Here is a 24,552-nt window from a genome sequence, read left to right as displayed (position 1 = left end):
ATTTTAAGGAGTGCCTCGAGTGAGTGCATTTTGAGATTTAGACTTCTAGCACTGAGTAGCATTAACCTCAGTTTTTGCTTGCCTGTTCCTGTTATGGTGGTGAATTTGTTATTTGAACCCTGCCTAAAAAAGGCACTATAGGGGCAGCAAAAACCTTAGCCAGTATATATATATATATATATATATACATACATATATATATATATATATATGTATATATATATATATATGTGTATATATATATATATATATATATATATATATATATATATATATATATATACGTGTATAAAAGTCTACTACACATGACTGAAATTTCATTTGTCTGAAATTCATTTGACTGAGACCATAACATCGAAAATTCAAAATACTGAAAACTCACTTGACTGAAACTCATAAGACTGAAACCTTAACAATGCTAAATTTCAACATACTAAATTGTAAACTATAGACATGCACACATACAACACCAATGACTAACCCTTTCCAGAACTTAAAAACTACTTTCGTACCCTCTTAACAGAAACTGGATGATATAAAACCAAACTAGGTGGGGAACTACACCCCCTACACCCCCCTAACTATATATACTAACTCCATGATCGCACTACAGTGGGGAAAAGGGCATATACCTTTTACTTACCTTACAGTAGTCTACACGCTGCCACTACTGTGTTGAAATTTAGCATTGTTAAGGTTTCAGTCTTATGAGTTTCAGTCAAGTGAGTTTTCACTATTTTGAATTTTTGATGTTATGTTCTCAGTCAAATGAATTTCAGTGAAATGAAATTTCGATCATGTGTAGTAGACCCACATATATATATATATATATATATATATATATATATATATATGAGAGGTGGTCTATGCATGGCATATCAGACATACTAAAATCCAGCTCTGATGGATCTCTTGCACATCTGTAAGACAAACAGCAATAGAAACACCAGATTGAAGGACCTGAACTTTGCCTGTGACATAAATAGAACATGCTTTTGAGACTGAGATGTGTCTCAAAGGATCCCTGCACTATGGAATAAGCTCCCCATCCACATGAAGCAGAGTTCATCTCTGACCCCATTCAAAAAAACCTTGATCATTGGATGGGAAATGGCAACTTCACCTGTAGTCTGTCTCCCTTGTCTTTTATGGACAGAGGTTGACAGTAAGTAATCCCCAACTAACATAACCCCCTCCTCACATAACCCTTAGCTACTTCCTTAGTATCCCCATCATATAGGTATCCAACGTACTCAGGGACAAAACTGGGTTGGGTTGCATAGCTAGGCTTATAAAGACCCTGGCGGTTATTAGCCTATAAAACCTTTGAACCTGTGTGTGTGTAAAAATACATATATATTTGTGTGAAGAAAATCTTTTTCTTACTTTGTAATAGGAAACATAATGTAGAATGTTGCTGGAAAAATAAAGCTGAATTTCAAAAATGCAAGATATTGTTTGCATGTAATTCAAAAATTCTTTCTGTAAGATACAAATGCCATCTAAAAATCTCATACATAAATCCAAATATTGGGGCACATGTGGCCCTGGTCACAACACCACTGGTCCCCTGATAAAAACTCACTTTTTAAGCTGTTCAGTTGTAGACAATTTAGAGTTTCTTGTCTGTCTTAGGTAGGGGATCGAGAGTATGGATGTGTGTGTGTGTGTGTGTGTGTGTGTGTGTGTGTGTGTGTGTGTGTGTGTGTGTGTGTGTGTGTGTGTGTGTATGTGTTTGCAGTAGAGGTTTTAGCTAGGGAATCGAGAGTATAGTTATGTGTTTGTGTGTGTGTGTGTGTGTGTGTGTGTGTGTGTGTGTGTGTGTGTGTGTGTGTGTGTGTGTGTCCGTAAGTCCACTCGAGTATGAATGTCTGAAAATGTGTGCGACAGTGTATTGGGGTGCCTGTACCAATGAGATGCATGGACTACCAGAGGTAATAACTGCTTGTGAAGTGATTTTAATACTGGTGGTAATTATGAGTGATTCAGAGACATGCACTTTAGCTGATAATGAGGTCTTTCTCGTTGCGGCTAAACATGTCTCTGAATCTTATGTAGGTACTTTATATGGCAGCTAGGTCATTTTTCTGAATCCCAGGTTATATTTGTAATGAAATCAAATATTGCTTGTAATGAATTTGAAGCATCCTTTTAACCATTGGTGAAATGTATATGAGCTATTTTAATGGTAGAGATTTCAGACAAAACACTGACAAAACTGAACACTGTATTCAGCCAATGGTCTAGCAACTGGTGGTTGAAGAACTTTTTACCAGTACTCACAAAGACATAGCTATTAAAGATATTAGTCAATAGCATTTTTATTTGCTTGATACATGAATGTAAAGATACTAGATCATTTAGTGTTTCATGTTGTGAGAGGGATGCATTAGAAGGCTATAACAGATTTTGGAAGTCACACAAAGTTTTCATGTGAGACTTTAGTGTGCCCTGAAACGATACTGTCATTGTACACGTTAGTTGTTTGTTTCCTGAATATTGTGTCAACCTTGGTTCACTCTGCTTTATCTTGAATGTCTATATATATATATATATATATATATATATATATATATATATATAGATATAGATATATATATGGGTCCCCTTCAGGTGATATGGTACCTTCAACTTTTGTTGATGATTTGGACAACAAGAATTTGTTGCCTGCCAGTATATCTCTCCTTGTCTTACAGTGACAGAATAGTAAGTTTTATCTCTTGTTTCATCTCACAGGGGTCAAGAAGAAAACCAAAGTAATTAAAAATAATGTGAATCCAGTTTGGAATGAGGTAAGAAAATCCATCTGCTATCTTTCTTAAGCATATTTTCTGAAAGAATTAATTACTTTTCTTGTACATATTCAGAAATGTAAATGCCACTGAAATGCACAAATCCTTTTGATGACTTGCTTTTCTTAGCTATTTTTTTTTAACATTTGTTTTATTTATTAATTATTGCTGCACTGAAGAACCAGAACAGTATATTTCACATAGTTTGCCTGACTCCAATATAACCATTAATTGCAGCCAAATCATATTGTAATGTATAGACTAATGCAATTAATTATAATGGGAAAACAATTAAGGTTATAGGATAGCTCAGGCTGGATGAGCCCATGACCTATGCTCAGTGGTTTTTCCATTTCATTATTTAAACTTCAGCAGTGTCACAGAGCAACTGAAAACAGATGACAACCTGATCATTATTTAACTCTGTATCTCTGTTTTATATACTCCCCTTATTCGTTTTATTCCCTAGTTGTCCAGAAGCTAGCTCCTGAGCCAGTAATATATGTTATTTAAACATATTCCAAATACTGAAACCCTTCCTAATTGTCAGGCTTTTGATCAGGTAATTGGGTCCCACAATCAACCTTTTCACTGTCTTTGGATGTGCTCAAATCCAGGTTATACCTTCCTTACGACATTGAAAAACAAACTTGTCCATCAAGGCTGTCTTGATGAATACAAAGCATGGCTGAAATTCTCTGCATTCTAAAGCAGAATTTTTGCTGATAAATCATTATTCCATCTTTTGTTTAGTTTAATTAAATTGTTGGCTCCTTTGTCCTATTTTGGTCTTAATGTTATTTGGTATTTCAATGTTGACATGGGGAAGATATATTTTAAAACTTTTCATTTCCACTGCTATGTTCTCCTTGTAGCATTTACTTGTAGCTAGCTCCTTTATACCACTGCATCATTTATTATATTTATGGTTATTTAATGATTGCTTTGGCATAGTATTGCTATTTAACACTTTTCTAATGTTAATTGTGTCACGGAAGGATTGAAACACAAGATTTTATTTCAGGAAAACTCTTGCAGTGAGTCAGATTGATGGTATATGCTCTCTTTCTTACTTCAGCCACATAGAAAAAAAAATCTCAGCACCCATATCTGTTTGGAGACGGGCATCCTCTGATTTATGTCAGCATTGTGCCAGAGTTAACAGGTGTGCTCTTTCCCAGAGTGACCATTTCTGTTTTCCTCACAGTCTTACTGCCTGAGTTTCTTTCAAGTGACTACTGCAAGAAAAGAAAATGTGCTGAAATGAAAATCCAAATCTAAGCTATCCAGATCCTGTTATTGTCTATGTGGTCAACAGATCCTGAAACAGGAACAACATTAGCATTGTCTTTTTTGCATCAAAACTTCAAACTACATTCTTAGCTACTGTAAATGTCAGTGATTTAACACAGCCACTACCAGTGAAAAGGGCTAGGCTTTCTACCACCATTTCTGAGAAACTGCAAGGCAAAAAGTATTACTTCAAGAATTGCTGTTTTCAAAGTTACATCCTTGGCACTGCAGGTCTGTGTTATTGCAGGATAAAGGCATGGTTGTTGCCCAGCTTGACTTCAGTTCATTAGTAGCCTGGGCATGCAAATCATCCTTTCTTACATTTCACAGTCTATTGTTTATCCCAGCATTTTTCAAGTAATAAGTGAACAGGACTTTCCTACCTTTAGATTAAGTTTAGGAGTTGTCGGGCAGGGTGGGACTTTCAGCAATGATTTACCTAATCAGAGAGCTTGTCATATCTCCTGCGGTTTTAGTGCAGAATGCATTTTCATCATTCCATGTGCTTGTTGCATATATAGTTATGACAAACGACCATTCAGTACCAGTGGGTGTAGTCATCCTGCTTGTTTGGACCTGCTGTTAGAATTGTGCCTGTGTTCTGTCCCTGAACTCTTATATTCATTTATTTTCTTTTGTTAGCCGAGTAAGTTAAGTGTCTTGAGGACCCTTTTCAGTCACGCAAATGTAGTGGATTTCCATAGCCATCTTGTGGAAAGTTCCTGTACATGTAGGACAAGCCTCAAGACAAACCCTGATTTCTAATATCTAACTGGTAGGGTGATAAGGGTTCACAGCTGTAGCAATGTGGAGTACCTTGGAAAATGAAGTGCATATAAACCTTTGAGAATGTAATCTGGCTGTATTGGGCAAGCAGTGGGAAACTATCTTTTGCAGAGCCTGTCGTGGTCATGCTTGACATCTTTGTGGTAAGGTATCCGAACAAGCCAAAGGCACAAAGTTATACAACATTTTCAATGAAATCCTTTGTGTGTGGGATTGTGGTTTCATCTTCCAGATCTCATTGGTTATAACAAGCTTCAAACAGCATTCCCAGCTGCTGTAGATGTCAGCTAGGGGGACCACATTTACCTCAGGGACACCCTTGTTTCAAAGACCAGGCATTGTACTAGTGATCAAGGTGACATGCAGCCTTTATGCTTGTGAAGCTAACCAATTGATGAGCTTTTGTCAGATAAGGAGAATGCCGTTCTTCCCCACTTCTGTTCATATTTGCAGATTTTATTTATTTTATTTTATATTTGTTGACCGGGCTAGTCTAGCTGGATACATATCCATTTTCAGTAGAGGCCCGGGGAGAAAAGCTCCAAGTATGAGAAGATTACTACATACAATAGTTAAAAAAAACAAGCTTAAGATACATTATAAGCAAAAAATGTTTGTAAAGAGAGTACAAGTTATTAGTGGGATAATGTAACAGAGTCTTGGTATAGGTTAAAGCAACAACAAGCCATGAATTATCTGGTACAATCATCACAAGTTTATACAATATCTGAAAAACAATTTAACAATCACTTAGTCAAGGAGGGAGAAAGAGAGTAGGCTGGAATAAATAGTGTTAAAGAGTTACTGTTGGGCAGTATCCCAGGAGGCTGGGGAAAAGGGGAAGAGAAAGGAGGATAAGTAATGTTTAGTCAGGCTTTGAGCAGGGCAAAGCCAATGTGTTTTTAGATGAACTTTGAGGTGTTTCTTAAAGAGTGGAGTAGATGAGAGAGAGTTAAGTGTTTTAGGAGGGTTGTTCTAGATTCTGCCCACGACATTGGTAAAGAGTGAGTCACCAGCTTTGTTGGTGGATTTGTTGTTGGCAATAAGTAACTTACTAGCAGATCAGTTCTTATTGCCTTGGAGAGCCCGCCTGCATTTGACTTTCCTTCATTACTTCTTATCATTCTTCTTTTTAAATCAGTCATGTTGGTGTATTTCAGACTTATAGCCAAAAGACAACAGAAAAACAAATCTGTGTGCCAACAACTCAGAACTAAATGTAAACACACAGAGAAGATAATGTCTCCAGGAATTGTACACAGCAAACAGAAAGCTTTCACCACTAAATCATAGTCAGTAACACAGATGAAATTCTTCACAACTGTTTAATAGGTTGTTAAGCTCTTTAATCCATTCCAATAATGTCCTTTTCTGCAGCTGTTAATTTTACCTCCTGGAAAACACTGAAAGACACTATTTGTTACAGAAGTTACCTTTACTAGGGGAACCTCAATTTTAGCCCATTATTTGCAAAGAGCCTTATCTGGTCTTTTTCTGGGACAGGGTATCAGGGTTCCTATTACCTGATCGAATGTTAGGTTAGCAAATACCTAACCGTCGATCTGGTAATAGCGAAAGCAAAAAAACACGAACGGCTGATTTATTGCAGGGAAATAATTCCCATGGCCGCTATGTGGATTTTGCCCTTTTCCCCACTGTCGAGTGATCTCGGAGTTGGTATATTTAGTTGGGGGGGTGTGGGGGGCATAGCCTCCCACATCGGGGGGTGTGGTAGGTGAAGCCCCTCACTTCATCTTGGTTTAAATTTTTTTTTCCAGCCGAGGGAATTCATTCCCTATGTTAAATCGTCCGTTTGCTGTTTTAATTTTTCAATATTAACAGTTCGACGTTTAGGTATTCGCTAACCTAAATGTTCGATTGGGTAATATAGACGCTAGGATAATTGAGGACAAAATCCTCCCCACAGTGTCTTTTGAGTTCTGTGTAAAACATTCTGTCTGTAGTTTATCCTGGAAACTCAAAAAATAGATGAAAATTTGCTGTGTATGCTGGACATTTACTGGTCCACTTGAGGTGCTGTTTGGTCAGGATTTTGGTATTCTGCACTGGTAAGCAAGAGAGTACATTTGTTGCTGTCTAGGTGGTTAGTTACTTGTTTTGCCTACTCTCATTGTGAGACATATGATTCTATGAGTAATGTCGCTACTGTGTTTAGCCAAAAGGGTTAGTTCCCTGTAGTGCATGTTTTAGGTAGCAGATAGTGACAGGCATTTGCTCCATAGCTACATTGTCATCTATGAACATGTTCATTAAACACAATAGACCTTTATTTTTGGAAGGGGGCCATAAAAGCTTCATTTGGAAGGGTTAACCTGCAAGGTATCTTGCTCTAAGAATTTCTTTGTTTTTTTTTTTTTGAATGGACTGTCTCTCTTTGTCAAAAATTATTTTTGAAAACTGAATGGGAATGTAATCCATTGGTTGTATCCATGTCAGCAATAATTTTAAAGGCAGATGATATGTGAGTACTGACATGTTTGAAGATTGTCAAGGAGGATGTTGTAACTGAATCCTTTATTTAACTATGCTGCACCCTTCAATCGTGGCTGCAGTTTTACCACTTTAATCCTGTGTGCATAATTAGAAAATTGAGGAGTCTAGTTGGACATTCTAAGACACAGTAAGTCTTCCTTTTTTGTTATCTTATTTACAGTTATAGTAGTACTATCTGGTTTGATTAGGGGTCAAGAGTTGGTATTGTGGAAATGACTGCAACTATAAACCAGATCATAGGGATGCCACTGTGAGTCACAAGGGATATGGCTCCCTGAGGTGCAGTGCTGACATTTTTTCTGTTGGGAAAATGTAAGTAAGACGAGAGAAGATCCTATTGGTTGGATCCTCTTCCATAGTCCTTTCTAAGATAATCTAATAAGCTGTGTATCCACACATCAGAATTTTCTATCCCGAGACTTCCAAGATAGCAGCACATTGAATAACAGCTTAATTTCAGCTCTTCCAGTGTGAAAACAGAAACTCAGAAGAGAGAGCCAATAAACTTGTATTTTGGGGTAAATTTCAGTAACTGGCTAGTAAGTGCACTGCCTGGATGCCAGCAAAAAAGAAATTCAGAGAACCTGAAGGAATATCAATCACAAAAGGTGAGGAAAAAACACTGACTGGGGAAAATTCTGCAGCTATTTGGCAAAAAGCAGTACAACCTCCAGCTTTGGTGCAAGATATGACTTCCAGTAACGTAAGGAAAAAAATAAGTCGAATGTACTCACAGCTGATTAAAATCAATAAAACACTGATGGAGCATATCAACTCAAATAACAAAAGGGTGGAAAAATGGAAAAAGCCTTAAACAGGTATTCAGATAAGGTGATACAACTGCAAAAATCAGAGGTCAAAATTAATAAAAAGGCTGGCTGAATATGAAGAGATGTTTCAAAAATAATATAATTTGAGGACAGAGCACTCTCGGAAAACCTAAGATTTTTTTGCTGTACCAGAGAAGCTGGAAGGAACAGACTGCATTCATTTTATGAAAGCACAAATAAGCAATTGGACTGGTATTCCACAGTAGGAGTTGTTAATTCAAATGGCATATTGTGTATATGCTGCAAACATGGCCACGAGAAAGCAACCTAGACCTTTAGTAGTAAATATGCAATCCTACCAGCACAATGAGTTGATTCCAACAAAATTGTGACAAAAGGACAAAGTACTAAAAGTGAGAGACAGTAGAGTATTAGTGGAAAATGACTACTTACTGTACACCAAGCAGAAGAGGAGTACATTTATTCCACTAATCAGGGAATATCGAGAAGCAGGTGTGAGATTGAAACTGCTGTACCCAGCTATCTTCAGAATATTCTTTCCTGGAGGGACAAAATAATTTTTGATGCAGAACATGCTAAGGAGGAAATCCAAAGGTTTGTCTAACAAAAATTGAGCTGTGAAACAGAACAATATTCTGCTTCTTGTTCTTCTGGTAATAAAGATCACAGAAAGACTGCCAGTGAAATCTTTTCCAGTGTTTCAATGAAAAATATATGAGAGAGAGAGAGAGAGAGAAAAGCACAAGAGTTGACTAGAAGAACTGAGAGTATATTGGAAATGAATCAGAGACTGGATTTGGGAAATGAAGATACACAGTAATAAAACCAGCAAGTTATAAATTGAGAAATAAATGTGGGATTACAAAATATTAATTATATTTGTAAAACATGACAAGACAAGACAAGAAAACTTGGAAATAGTGGACTTTTTTGATTTTGTTAAACTTATAGGGGACTCTAAAGCATATGTCCTGTTTCATGTCATTAATATTTGGAAGAACACTTAGGAGAGGGGAAGATGAGAGAGAGAGTTAACTGTAAGTAAAACAAAAGTTAGTTCTTAACAGTAACATTTTTGTAATGCATGGTATAATCTGCATGCTATAAAGTAAAGTTTTCTCATTCAATTTCAAGTGTAATGAGGATCCTAAAGTAAACAGGTACCCCTGTTTTTTTCTTCTCTCTTTCTCCTTGTTCAGATTTAAGAAATGTAGACACTGCTTTGTAAAATAGAAGAAACGCCTGGTCAAAAGAACATGATACAAGAACAGTTGATGTGCTTTTTCCTCATTCTTACATGGGGGAATGACAGTATTAAGACCTCTGACTTAGTCTAGTAACAAGTTTTAAGAGAAAGCAAATAAATAAAAAAGAACATTGAATAGTGTAAGGCTTTCCCCTAGCAAATAAATAAATGCTTGTAAAAGCAACTCTGTATCTGGTTCTCATTTCTCCATGGAGACAGTCTGATAAAGAGCATTAAAAACAGAATACTTCTCTGTTTAAATGGCTAAGAAATAATGTTTTCTAAAAGCATTCAAGTGTTTTCCCAATCTGCAAGAGCAGTAAAGATAAAACAAATCCAGACAGCACTTGGTAGAAGCACAAGGTGTAGTATTAGCTAACCTTCCTTTTAGGTTAACCTAAGTCTATAATTGCAGCTGTCAGCTTCGGACAATTATTCCTATAAGGAGGGTAAAGCTTCAGTATTTGAAGATATACATTGTTTTGTGTGTTGTGTTAAGTTAATAGGTTTTAAGGGTGTATTTGTTTTTTTTTTGTTTGAGGGCTTTTGATAAAAAGTTTTGTAAGATGTGACATTGGCTCAAATGGGTATGAAAAGAAACAATAGTATAAAAGATCAACCTGCCAAATATTAGTGTATGCATGTGACACAAAAGCTGGAAGTATAACTTTTTAACATAACAATGCTTTCTATATTATCTTTAAATGTAAATGTCATGAAGATATATACAAAACAGAAAGATTACTGAACTGCATTAAAAATACAGAGTGCAAATAGCTATGCTACAGGAGACACATTTGGAAAGAATGAACTTATGAATCTGGTAAAGAAAGTTTTTCAAAACAGTTATTGAGAGGATTACCTAGGGCAAAGGAAAACAGGAGTATTTATATTAATTACAAGAGGAGCACCAGTAATGATAGAAGAGGATAAAAACGATAATAATGGTAGATTTGTAGTACTAAGGGGCTACTGGCAAGGGAGGAGGTTTACACCAGCATGTATTTATATTCCACTTAAAACTGCTATAATGAAGCTTAAGAAAATTTTGGGAGAAATAGTCAGCTTTCAAATATTACTTAAAGGTGGGGACTGGCATTTGATTTGTAGTAGTAAAGATATGTCTGGGGGCCCAGAAGGGAACATATAACAAAAGGGAGTAGATTTTCAAAGAAATGTATGAAAATGTTTGGTCTGGATGATATGAATCCAGTAGTAGAAGTTTGGAGTGAATTTACATATTATTCCCCATGATACAAAAACTCGGCTAGGCTAGACAGGACTTATATTTCACAAGAACATCTACATTTAATTGAAAGTTTTGATACGCATCCAATAACTATTTCAGATCATGTGCCAATAAAAAACAAAAATAAAAATGAAGGGTAATGAAATAAAAATAAGACACTGGCACTTTCTCATCTATCTGTTGAAAAGAGAGGAATTTAAGGAATGGGTAGTGGAAAGTATTTGGGTGTTATTAGGGAAGACAGAAATTTCTTCTGAAAATATAGCCAGGGAGTGGGATAAAATTAAAGAGAAGTTTAAAAATAGGGTGGAAATAAAATAAAGACAGATATAGTTAAGAAGTAACAAGAATTATTTAAAGGGACTAACAAATGTTAAAGTATTGGTAGATGGGGGAATATCACACAGCAAGAAGAGGAGCAATTACAGAATGCAAAATAAAATAAGGGATTGCCTCAATAATATGCATGAGTTTAGAAAGACTACTGTTAAGCAACTGTTTTTGGTAATAGTTCCAGAGCACAAGAACGTTTAGCACAACGACTTAGGTAACAGAATATAGAAAGGGATGTTGCCAAACTTAGAGAGCTTATAACAAGGAAGACAACAAGAGATCCTGCAAAGGTACTACAAATATTTCAGAAATGTTTTGCAAATATGTATAAAGCAGAGAAGTATGGAAATCAAGAAAAGGTGCAAATGTAAATGTTTATGGAGTAATAAATTTGCCAAGGTTAGAGGTAGATGAGGCTCAATTTCTAACAGGATAGGAGGAAATGAGATAAAAGTGGTGATGTATAACCAATGCACAGGAAAGTCCCCAGGATTAGATGGTATTCTTGTGGAACTTTGTATGCTAGGAGGGAAAAAAATGATAAAGATCTGAGAGGTTTTGTTTAACAGTATTTTAAGAGTAGAAGAAGCACCAACATCTTAAAAGAAAGCGATGATGGCTATAATACCTGTAGAAAGTAAAGACTCATCAGTTCCAGCTTCATACAGGCCCATTTCAATCTTAAACCATTATAATAAAAAAGAATTTCAAAGGTGATACCAAAATTGATAGATATGGATCAACGTGGTTTTGTGGAGGGAAGGCAAACATTTGACAGTATTAACAGAACACTGATGATCCAGAGGGAAGGTGAATGTGAGAAAACACCACTGTTGTTGGTGGGTCTTGATGAAGAGAAAGCATTTGACAGAGTAAGCTGGGAGTTTATAAGCATGGCAATGGAAGCATTTGCATTTCATGATAAAATTATAAGGTTGATTAGAGGATATATGAGGGATTGGAGATGAAAATTAAAGTGGGTGGGTTCCTGTCTGATAATTTCTATTTAAGCAGAGGAACAAGGCAGGGGTGTCCTCTTTTCCCTTTTTTATTTGTATTATATTTAGAGCCATTGGCAAAAAAAATAAATAATTAACAAAAAAAAAAAATAATAAGGGACCCAAAAAGTCAAGGATATAATTGGTATGGTAGTCAAGAAAAGCTTGTTCTGTCTGCAGATGATATTATTTTTTACCTGATGAAACCAGAAAAGGACATTTCGTTGTGAAACATTTTGAGGCAGTTTCAAACCCTTTTGGGATACAAAATTAATAAGGTTAAAAAAGGCAACAGCTGTAGTTTATATACCCACACATGATTTGATTCAGCAATACCCACATTTATGGTGACATGATAAAATCAAGTACTTAGGAGTATTAAAAAGGATTCTGGTGTGGCAGCTAAGGATATGTAAAAAGAGACTAAACAAAAGATGGTATAAAAAGTGAGAAATTGGAAGCTCTGTCATATATATATATATATATATATATATATATATATATATATATATATAGATGGCAAGATTCAAGCAATTAAAATGTTTTTAGTGCCTTGAGTTTTATACAAAGGTCAAGCATATTTTTATCAACCAAAGGAGAAGTTTTGGATAGCAAGTATAAAGAGCTGAAGGATTTTATCTGAGAGGGGAAGACAGCAAGAGTCAAGTGGAATAAGCTGATCCTTCCAATAAAACAAGGCAATTTGGGATTACCTGATTTGAAGGGGTATTTCAGAGCTACACAGTTAAGGCTCTTATGCATAACACAAGTAGAAACCTATAATTCAAAGTGGAAAGGGATGATGATGATGATGATGATGATGATGATGATGATGATGATGATGAAATGGTGGAGGGAGCTCAGGAAACAAGGAGAGACTGAAATTTTTGGATGCAGATCCTTAAGGAAAATAACAATAACCATACAGAATATTATATTCATAAAGTAGCAGAAAGTATTACAAGAACTTAGCCAACATGGGAATGGAGAAAGGAAATTCTGCCAATAGGGATGACTGCAATTAGGGATACAGACAACAGGCAAGAGGGAGATGGAATTTATTTCAGAAAACTGGCAAAAGAACCAAGGTATTGGGAGCAAATAATTAGAGAGGGAAAGGTAGTAGAATGGGCAGAGGCCAAGAATTTATTTGAATTGCAGGTTAGAGATTGCCTTCCCTATCAAGGACTGATATCAGAGTATAGTCAAAGAGAAAGAAATTGTGGGATCCTAAGCAAAAGACCAGTACTGGTAGAGTTTTTAGTAGAATCTAGAATAGAAGCTGCTGTTAAAAGAAGAATAATTAGTAGGTCATATAACATATCGAATTATAACTATAAGAATCAATCAGCGGAGGTTATAAAGGATTGGGAAGAGAGACTGGATAAGCAATTCAGAAAGAAACAGTGGGGAGTTATACAGTGGATATAAAAAGTATACACACCCCTGTTAAAATGCCAGGTTTTTGTGTTATAAAAAAATGAGAACACAATAAATCATTTCAAAACTTTTCCCACATTTAATGTGACCTATAACCTGTACAGTTCAGTTAAAAAACAAACAAATCTGTTAGGGCAAAAAAATATAAAAAATAAAAAACATACAATAAGCTGGTTGCATAAGTGTGCCCACCCTTAAACTAATACTTTGTTGAAGCACCTTTTGATTTAATTACAACATTCAGTATTCTTGGGTAAGAGTCTATCAGCATGGCACATCTTGATTTGACAATATTTGCCCACTCTTCCCTGCAAAAGCACTCCAAATCTGCCATATTGTGAGGGCATCTCTTGTGTGCAGCACTCTTCAGGTCACCCCACAGATTTTCTATTGGATTTAGGTCTGGGCTCTGGCTGGGCCATTCCAAAACTTTAATTTCCTTCTGGTGAAGCCATCCATTTGTTGATTTGGATGTATGCTTGTGGTCATTGTCGTGTGGAAAAGTGAAATTCCTCTTCATCTTCAGCTTTCCAGAGGACGTCTGAAGGTTTTGGGCCAAAAGTGACTGGTATTTGGAACTGTTCATAATTCCTTCCACCTTGACTACAGCCCCAGTTCCAGCTGAAGAAAAGCAACCCCAAAGCATGATACTGCCACCAACATTCTTCAGCGTCTTGATGGCGTTCTTTTGGTGATGTGAAGAGCAGTTAGTATTTTTTAAGTGTATGTATGTACTCCCACTGTAGTATTAGCACACAGGTAGCAGATAAGGCACATGCATATTTTATCCAAATCATTTGGATCCATTACAGACCCATAACCAGGTGACTACTATAGTAAAAGTTGAAACAGAGAGATAAGGCGTTGTCAGCCTGGAAACAAAACACAAACAGGCCTAACTTCCACCAAATCTATCAAACACTAAGAAAACTAAAATAGCAACAAATCTGGCCAAATCCAAACACTTAAGAAATAAGCAAACTGCTGCTATCAGTAATCCAAAACAAGTTTAGAAGGCAATAAAAGAACTAACAGGAGAAATCTCATAACCTAAATACTCTCCCGCAACTTTAAAGTATAATAAGCCTTTTCTTAACAAGAGTACAAAAACTTTATCACTATCATTGTTTAAGAAAGCACTAATTCTTTTCAACCTTCTACTCTATCTTAACACAACTTTTCAAACTTCCCTCAACCAGCACTATACCCATTAGCTGAATATGTAGCAACATTCCATTGCAGAGAGATCTCAGTAAAATAAACCATCTTATTCCTAAAAGAATCAATCATCCTCCAAAGTCACCCAATTACATCGTCTTCCTAAAAAAAGCAGCAGATAAAACTGTCAAGCTTTTAACCTACATAACTCTCCCTTATAACAGGAATAGTGTCTCCAACCATAAAGCACTGCATTATAATTTCCCTACCTAAAATAGTTTCATCCCAAACTGTCAATGACTTTAGGTCTATCCCCACTTTCTGCCCACCTATAAAAATATTTGAAAAAATCCTGTGCAAACATATAATGAAACATAATAATAGAAATGGCTTGCTATCAGACATTATAGTTTTAGAAATGCCTTCAGTACCACCACTCCATGTTTGTAACATTAATGATAGTCTGGTTACTGTTACCGTTAGTAACAACCTTTTATCACTGCTTGTTGCCATAAACACAGCAGTGCCACAATGTTCCATTCTGGGTCCTATTCTGTTTTCATTATTTATTAATGATCTTGCAGATGACCTCTGCCTTGATGTCAGTTGATGTACTGTATGCAGATGACATCCTTTTATGACAAGCCAGTAAATGCCCTTTTGAACTCTAGAATAAAGTACAACATATTGTACTGCAATACACTCTGGCTGCAGCTGCAGATAGCTGGAGTGCAGTAAGCCATTTCAGCATTTAGGTAGAAGTAGAAAGCAGGACAGCTGTTATCACCAGTACCACTCAGCTTGTCCCTAATTTTGCAACATATTTTTGCTCAGTCCGTCATAAACTTTTTATTTTCTGGTAATGCAGCAAGGACTGCAGTATGTCAGTAATGCCAGTCCGTAAAGTTTTATACTTCTTATGTTCACAAATACATGCTGATGCAAAACTTGTTGTATTAACATTTTAACTAAATTAGAGGACTGAACCTTACAGGTATGTTTATACCTCTCGCTGAGGGCACAGTGATAAAGCACTATATTATTCCATGGAAGTCTCTAGATTTTGTAAGTATTTTAAATAGTTAATCTAGGGACTTCCATGGCATAATATACGTGAATCACTGCAACTCCAGATAGAGGTATAAACATAAAGCTTGGCAGCTGTCCTGCTTTCCATTACTGCCTAAAAAGCAAAATGACATTCTGCCCTCTCCACCTTGCAAAATTAAAATAAATGTTTGTGTCAAGTACTTTCCTTCCTAGCCTCCTCTCCCTTGTATTAGTAACTTCAAACATTAAACTGCCTTCACTGGTGTATTTTTGGAGTAATAACTTATGTGCATTCTCCTTAACAGCATTCTCCCCAGCCAAACTTTCTGCAGTAGTGCACCCTCCCTCACCTCAGGTTAGCCCTTAGCCTGTCTGGGAAGGCTGCTTTTTAGTCTTGGTGAGGTTGAGTCCATATAAGTTGCAGGAAGGAACTGTCCCTCACTAATCTGCAGCTGTTCACATCCATATTAAGCCTAACACAAATTTTATCTTCTGTGAAATATTTGTGCGCAGGCCTGCATTATAACCAGTTGTCATTTTTTTTTTAGTTGGATTAGCTTAACAAAGCTATGCTGTGCTGTGCTGTGCAGTTTGACTTCTAGTATGTGAAACATGTTAAACGGTGAGAAAAAAGTAATGCAGTCTCCAAAGTCTGACGTTTTATCTTTCTTTATGCATACTTATACTGCTTGCCAACAGGAAGCACTGTGAAGTATGTTTTTGTCTTTTATGTTTTAAGTTCCCCGCTGCTGATAGGGGAAGGGTAAGTTTATGTTGGAATCTTCTTTTGTCATGTAATATGCTAGTTTTAGTTGCTTGGGAATAGAGTGTTTTTCGGCTCCACTTTCACCACCTTAAGTAGGGGAAGAGTGGACGTCACTCTAGTTTCCTGTGGTGTTATTGCCTTGCAGGTGGTCACATTTTGTATATATATTTTTTTAAGGGAAAATAAAAAACATAAGCAAAACTAGTCTCTTGCCAACCTGTTTGCTTATATTTAATCTTGGAGAAAAATACAAGCTCCCTTAATGGTCCAGAAACAAAATGCATTATAGAATCCATGGAGGCAACAACAAGAATGGTTTTAGAAACATAAACAGGAATTAACTGGTTTGTACAGGCTCCAGAAAACAACTACATCATAAATAGACTTGTTACACTCTGAACACATTAACCATCTACTGACACTTTTTGCAAACTGTATGCAATGTAATGCAACATATAGAAAATATATATACAAGATATACTCCTTTCTATGGTTAAGACCTTTCAATATAAATGCAATTTTAAGACAACAGTGGTTGGTTTACAGTAGACTAGATTTTAAAAATGTAGAATTCACATACATTTAACATGTGTGGAATTATTATGCAATATGGTGAGTTACCATTTATACTTGTCAGCGTCATTTTTCACTACTAAGCAGGTCTAGGTAGACTGGTAAGGCATGAGTGAAACCAGAGCACATTCTTGCTCGTTTCCTCAAAAAAAAAAAAAAAGGTTTAATTGCTACTTAATGTAGTCTGGCATATGAATAGGGTATTTCTTTTATTCACAGAACATCTAGACAGAGTGAAAAAAGAAACACGGACTAGCCGTAAACTGAGAAAAAAGAATAAAACACAGCTCAGTGCGTGAAATGTCACAATAAAGGCAATAGGATTTAGCGCTTTCTTCCACTTTATTTAAAAACGTGAACTTCTTCAGAAAAAAAGACAATGTGCCCTCCCAAACACAAGTCTTTTAAATTGATTAAACAGGATATGATGTCATAAATTTTCTTTTCTTTTAAAAGTACATGTTAAATTTCAGATATCTAAAAATGTTATAACATTAAATACATTAAACCTAATTAGGTTTAATGTATTTAATGTTATAACATTTTTAGATATCTGAAATTTATGACATCATATCCTGTTTAATCAACTTTTGGGAGGGGGGCATTGTCTTTTTTTCTGAAGAAGTTCACGTTTTTAAATAAAGTGGAAGAAAGCGCTAAATCCTATTGCCTTTATCTAGACAAAGTGATGACAGGCAAATCTACAAATTTCAGATAATGTCTCATTTTTTGTGTAACAGGCACAAGTTTCTGCTAACATGCAAATTCCACATATCAGATATCTCTGCTATCAGAAGTGGAAACCTTTGGAGTACTCAGTGAATCTGTTTTTCGGGTTCACAAACTAGTACAGTCTCTGAGAAATTACATTTTGTGTAAACTGTATGTTTTTTTTATTTTTCATCATGGAATTTGCTTTTGGTGCTTGTTATTATTTTTTCTCTAGCTTATTAAATTTCCCCCATCAACTGATTAACTTCTGCCAGTGTAGGTATAGAGTCTGTTTTCCACTTTCTTGTTACTGTCCTTTTCACTGCTATTAATAGTAGTGATACCAATAATTTAATGTGTTTGATTTTGTTGGAACCTGAGGTCTGTTCAATAAATGGTCATTCCTGGATGCTTGTCACCTATATTCTGTTAAATTGCTGCGGTGGTGGTGCTGCGGTAGCATTGTCGCCTCACAGTAAGACGCTGTCCGGTTCGATTCTCAGCTAGAGCGTCTTCTGCATGTAGACATGCGTGAATGGGCGTACCTTCATTGAAGGTTGTGCGTCAGGGCTGGTAACTCGGCATGTAAAAAGTCAACTACCAATCATTAGCGGACCGGAGTTCTGCTGTGGTGACCCCTAACTGGGAAAAGCCGAAAGACACAAACAAAACCCACTGTAGACAGGAAACAAAAAAGCAACAGTAGAATACAACCACATTGAGAAATACTTTTAATACAAAAAGCAGCAGCAAACTTTCGGGTCTACACCCTTCCTCAATGCTAAATTGAGGAAGGGTGTAGACCCGAAAGCTTTGCTGCTGCTTTTTGTATTAAAAGTTCTCCTAACTTGCTAATAGTCCCATTAAGTTCCATTCAAGATGTGCTCAGTCTTGAGCAGCCTGGAAAGATTTGATTCCAGTTACCTTCACCTGGTTGGTTACATCTCCAGCACTTATTGATCCCTTAAACATGTAGCCACGTTTTTTGGCATGTAAAAATATTTGTGGAAGCATTTCCTGCCAAAGATCTGGAATTTTCTTGCTTTTGTTACCTTTCTTGGAATCTCACATAATTTACCCCAGTTTTTCCTCCAAGCTTTCCTCGTTCAGAGTTCTTTCCCACCATTGTACCCACAGCTGTGCCCCCTGCTATGTATTCTACTCACTAGCTTTTCCCTGGATGCTTCCACGTCCTGCTTCAGTCAACATTTGCTCTAATCTGGGCCTTGCAATCAACTGATTTCTTGTTTCCATGTCATATGTTTGCAGTATGCTTAACACACTGCTGTATTGGCAGTCTTTGTTTATTTTGATAATTTCCTGGATTTCTGCATTCCACCACCAGCTTTCCTTATGCACCTTATTTCCATACCTGGCTTGGATGCATATCTGTTCGATAGTTTTCATACATACTGCTTTCAGATGATGCCATTCTTCTTCAGCTTCACGTAGTTCTTCTTTCTGAGGTGCTAGAGTTCTGAGTATTTCCATGATCTCATGTGCTTGTGTTCTAGTTAACTTGCAGGTGTGCAGCCTAGTCTGTGTTGATCTTAGAGCCTTCTCCAATGACTGTTTGCAGCTGATTGTGGATGCTAATGCATTTTACCAGCTGTTTCACTGATCTTATTGGAAGACTTCTGTTGAGTAAAGTTTGCTTAGTAAACATATCCATTCCTCTTTATTTCTCTTAAGAGGAAATGATCTGGTGACCACAATGATGCATACTGGTTGGCAAAAAAAAAAAAAAAAAAAAAAAAGATGCATACTTTATTTCTACTATGTTTATGTACTGTGTAACAATTATCATTCCTTCATTGTTTGCTTTTCTCCCCGGACCTCTACTGAAAATGGAAACATATCCAGCTAGACCAGCCCGGTCAACAAATGTAAAATAAATAAATAAATAAATAAAAAATTAATAACACAGTTCACATAATTGAAAAGTGGTCAAAAAACAAAAACAAAAAAACAAAAAAAAACAGAATTGTTTAAACCCTTATCAAACCTGAGCAGTTGTACACATAACCCTAATTAAAATTACTGTTTTAATAACTCCAATATTAACAACTTCAATTATCAGAACATTCAGCAAAGCAGTTAGTAGTTCTAATACAAATACTAAGGTTGAAAAATTACCTTTATAACTCTGAATCCAGGGTTACCACATATTCATAAATTTCAACCTAGTAACCTCTGTAAAACCACAGGATTTCCTGTTTAACAATTTTCTACAAAAGACAGTAACAACTGTGGGAGGCAGAATGGATGATCTCCAGTATGTAGTGATAGCCTTCTTAGAGACCAATCAAATCAGAGTCAAGAGAACATACTCTTGCTTGGTCTGAGCAAGCATCTGGGGCATATATAAAAGAAACTCATAAGAGTCAACATAATTTTTCCAGGCCAAAAACTGGCCTAATTAACCCCATACCTGCTGTTTCAATTTTGCCTGTTTAGGACAGTTTGAAAAGATATGCATCTATGGGCCCTACCCACCTGGTGGCATGAACATTGGCTCTAGATGATGGTCACTGTTGATATGACACCCCAATCCTATGTGCAGAAATGGGAAAAAGGGGTTGCAGATGGATGAATGGATTCTCATTTGCACAGCTGAGCCCCAGGAAACATTCCACCAAGTTATAAAGGAAGTAATATTACTTGTGGAGGCATTTCCATTCAAAGATAAATTTCTTAGATTTAATATCCAATCTAGGGGTCTTACATGCCTTTTGCCATATACCTAAAGAACTCTAGGTATCAAGTGAAATAGACCAACCTTCAGAAATCTTTTCAGATTTAGGTTTTCTTACAAGCTGCATAGCTAAATTCTACTAAGAACTTTCTTACACTACCAGTCTTCCCCTTAAAGAGATTAAATTAATCTTAACCAAGGGTGAAACAGCTGAATCTGTGCCTGTCTCACCCTAATCCTCTCTAAAAGACTTGTTAATCCTCTATAAACCAAACAATCTCTTCAGCTAGCCTATCTAGACACTGTTGCCAAGTCATTGTTTCAGAAGACCTAATTAATAGATGCCAAAATGTCAACTTTTGTTTGTATCCATCATAATAAAAAGTGATAAGATTTCTTTCTAAATAATGTTCTATTAGAACCAAGAAATATTTCCCCTGGTTCAAACCAAATTTATTCTAAATCCATTTAAGGCCTTTCAACAGCCCTGTTAACAAGGAGATCTTCTCCTTTAAATCTTACCCAGATTATTGTCATATTAGATTAACCCATACCTAGGCATAGTTGCATCCTTAATGCCTCCCATGAAGAAGAAAAGGCCTCCTAATTGTACTGACATCCAGTACTAAACTGTCTGAAACACCAAGGCCTCCTTCACCCTTCTAGATTATAATCTTTCCTAGTATATTCAAGGGATCTTATTCTTTTCCAAAAATGACTGGCTTAAATGTTAATAAAAACACTTATCAGGTCTTAATGAAAGACCTGAAACACATGTAGTAGTTGTGGTATGTTATGTGTATGTGTATGTGAGTGTATATATATATATATATATATATATATAAAATATATATATATTTATATACTTAATGTATTGTTTCTTATATATTAATATAATATATAACATTTTTAATTACCTATTATATGCTAATGTACTATATAAGTACGTTTGTAATTTCTTCATGGGTTGGTCATAAAAAACTGTTCTGATATGCACAGTACATATCAAATTTTTAAAAATGTTCGTTCCCAGCCAGCAGTATAAAAACACTTCCCACTCAATGTATGAGGTACTCTTTCAAAGAAGTTGTTTGGTTGACACATTTATAATCTCCACACTGACTTATAGATATGGCATGTTTAAATGTAGGTGCTGCTAGCTTACCCATGCTTAATATTTTATAGCAGTTATAGTTTTATTTCAGCAGCCTATACCTTTCTATGCATAACAAGGAACTGCTCAAACTCTGAAGAAGCTTGGTTTGGCAACAGCTAGAACATGACCAATTTCTGGGGTCCCTGTCAGTGCAGCAAAAAATCAGTTCAGCGACCGCCATTTTCAATGCACTTACAATTGAACATGCTGTTCATCGGACTGTTCATACTATCATGGTACAGTGAGGATCAGGAAATTTGTCTTTTCCCCAGTATAGTTCGATCTCGGAGTTGGTATATATAATTAGTGGGGGGGTGTGGGGGGGGGGCACAACCTCTCACATGAGGGGAACTCAATGAACATCATTTCTGATGAAATGCCATTTGCTGACCTGATGGTTCAAAGTAGTGGTATAGACCCCAATTTCTGTGGTCCCTTGCAACATATCCACTTCCTTTCTAAACACATCTTCATATTTTATATTTTCCCTAATGCCATGGTACGAATTTATGTGCTTTTCCTTCCCTTGCCTAAATTATTTTTTTTCATAGTCGGCTTCTTCCTAGAAAATTTAGATATATTACCTTTCCTTACTGTCAAAGGTACAATTTCCTTTTAGCCCTTAAATGTTCAAATGAAAAGCTTCCAGCATTTTTATAGGTTATCCTGCATAGGTTTTCAATGCAATGTCAAGTACTTGCAACATATTTTCTAATGTTTCAGTTTCTGAAGTGATGTGCTATATTTTTTCCTGTTTAACAGATTTTTTTCAGCCAGATTCTTATAAGCAAGTCTGATTTAGTGCCATCAACTATTTGTAAAGAGCAGGTAACATCTTAACTCCTTAAAAGTAAGTTTCACATCATCATCATCTCCTAGTACCAGTGTTGCATCAGGAATTTGATAACAGTCTTTTTTCTATTTTTTTTTGCTACAACAGGGATAAAGTTGGCAGGGTCCTTTGGTATTTCTCTGCCATAGTCCTAAGTTTAATTTTTTCTTTGTGGTTATGACTCCAAAGATCTGAAAGTGTTGCCTCCCTGCACCATATGAAGCCTTTCCTTGTTATTATTGCCCTCTCAAGTAGCCTGGTAACTTATGGGGGGTGGTAATACACTACTGGGGAAATGTTTGGCCACTTTTGTATGCTGGAAAGCAGACTTGTATATGTTCATAGGTAAGTACTAGGCAATTGGTCAGCAGACCATTTAAAGCCTAGTCAAAAACCCTATTGAACAGTTCCCTGTAGCCTCAAGGAGGGTAAGACAGGATGGACTGGGAGAGAATTTGAGGCTGCCCATCCAATTATCTAGGTTTAACTTGAAGGTGGCAAGGGTGATACTCTGCTTGACATGTAGTGGAAATTTGTTCCTGATGTGAGGAATACGTTTGGATATGAACTTGTCATGCCAGGGTGACTTTTTATCTGTTGATGTAGGTTTAGTTTTTTTAATTGAGTATTTGATGTATACCATGCATTCTATGAAGGAACAGGAGATCATATAGGGCTGAACCTGTCATGGCTCAAAAGGCTAGACCTACATCTCCATGGAAGAATCTGTAAGAGACTGACTACAGAGTGAGGGCTGCCAGTCTCCCTTATGACTAAGATTTTTGAGGACACTGAACTTTATAGTTAGTAATTTTTGAGGTTTCTCAAGTTGTGTGATATGTTTAGATAAATACATGTCAAAAGGCACATTATATTCAGTAACTGGTCTGATAAGATATGAGTAAAGGGGAAGTAAGGCTTCTTTGGATGTAGTCCACATGCCTTTGTAAATTAGATGGGCCAGATAACAGGCTTTCTGAACTACTGTGGAGACATGATGGTTAAATGATAAGATATTATCAACAAGACTACACAGAACCCTTACAACAGTGCCTGATTGGATGGGTTGCATCCATACCTCTCAACCTGGAAACATCAAAAATCTGGACAAAGGCCCATGAAAAATAGGTACAAATCTGTATGCTGATAATGTAAAATTTGCATATGTAAGTATGTAACCCATCCCACTCTAGTGGAATTGTGGGATACCAACTTTCAAATGCAAACTGATGACCAGACAACCAAAATATGGCCCCAGACCCTGTTATAAATGGTAACCATTTTTTGTTTTTTTTTTAATGTGTAGCAGTGATGTTCACTGGGAAGGGAGAAAATGAACCTTAGAATTTTGTTTTTGGCTACTTGCAGTATGTGGGTTTTGTGGTAAAAGTAGGGCATTTTTAATTTAATTTTAAATTAAATTAATTCATTTTAAATTAAGTTAAAATGTTAATGTAATTTTAGGGCAGTATTCTAATCTTAACAAAAGAATATTATAGTTTGCTAGGACCTTCAAAAGTCATTCTCTATGGCCTACTGATCAGTGGCATAGCTAGAGTTTGTGCTGCCTGGGGCTGTCTTTCCGTTTGCCGCCCTTCCCCCTCACAAAGTCATGGTCAAATGGGGCCCCTATAGACAGCCCTCCCCTCTGCAGCCATTTCAATGTCACATTACTTGGCCATTTCACTCCATTTACCATAAACACTGTAATGTGCGTACTGCTTTATTTCTACAATGATTATTTGGATTTCATTTAAAACTTTTATTTTAAAGCCAAAGAATATAATACAGACCCACCTCCACAGCTAAAATCCCTTTAGTTGTTTGCTTCATTTTATTTATTGCAAAACTTTTATTTTACATTTTATAGCATAAACACTAATAGACATCTGGTAAACAAAGCAATACAGTCTCACAATGGAAATAGACTTAGCATTAAAATTTCTCTGCCCTTGAAACTCACATTCATTGAAACAGCATTGAAACCCACATTCAAAGAAAATGCAAAAGTCATCTAAATAATTCCACATTAAAGAGATCTGTAACTAATGAAGAGGTTGCTGCTAGCAAACAACTTCATATTTAATTTCATCTACAAATAAAGTGCCTGTTGACCTTGAAGAATAAATTGCCTGTGTTACATTAAAAAAATAATAAGCTAGTAGTATT

At 36.2% G+C, this 24,552-nt stretch overlaps 1 protein-coding gene across 5 annotated transcripts in view; it reads left to right on the top strand.

The window, feature by feature from the left end:
* The window catches only part of DYSF (dysferlin), a 3,914,743-nt gene that overhangs the window by 765,821 nt on the left and 3,124,370 nt on the right, over positions 1 to 24,552 (top strand). For all 5 annotated transcript variants that reach the window (XM_044064060.1, XM_044064063.1, XM_044064061.1 and 2 more), the window contains exon 2: positions 2,737 to 2,792. In XM_044064060.1, coding sequence (XP_043919995.1) covers positions 2,737 to 2,792 — 56 coding nt within the window. The remainder of the gene's footprint in view (positions 1 to 2,736; positions 2,793 to 24,552) is intronic.

Source organism: Protopterus annectens, chromosome 2.part2, assembly GCF_019279795.1.
Source record: "Protopterus annectens isolate FY-2018-M chromosome 2.part2, PAN1.0, whole genome shotgun sequence".
Taxonomy (NCBI): Eukaryota; Metazoa; Chordata; order Ceratodontiformes; family Protopteridae; genus Protopterus; species Protopterus annectens.
The sequence above is the reverse complement of the archived record's forward strand: the minus strand, read 5'-3'. Positions and strand labels throughout refer to the sequence as shown.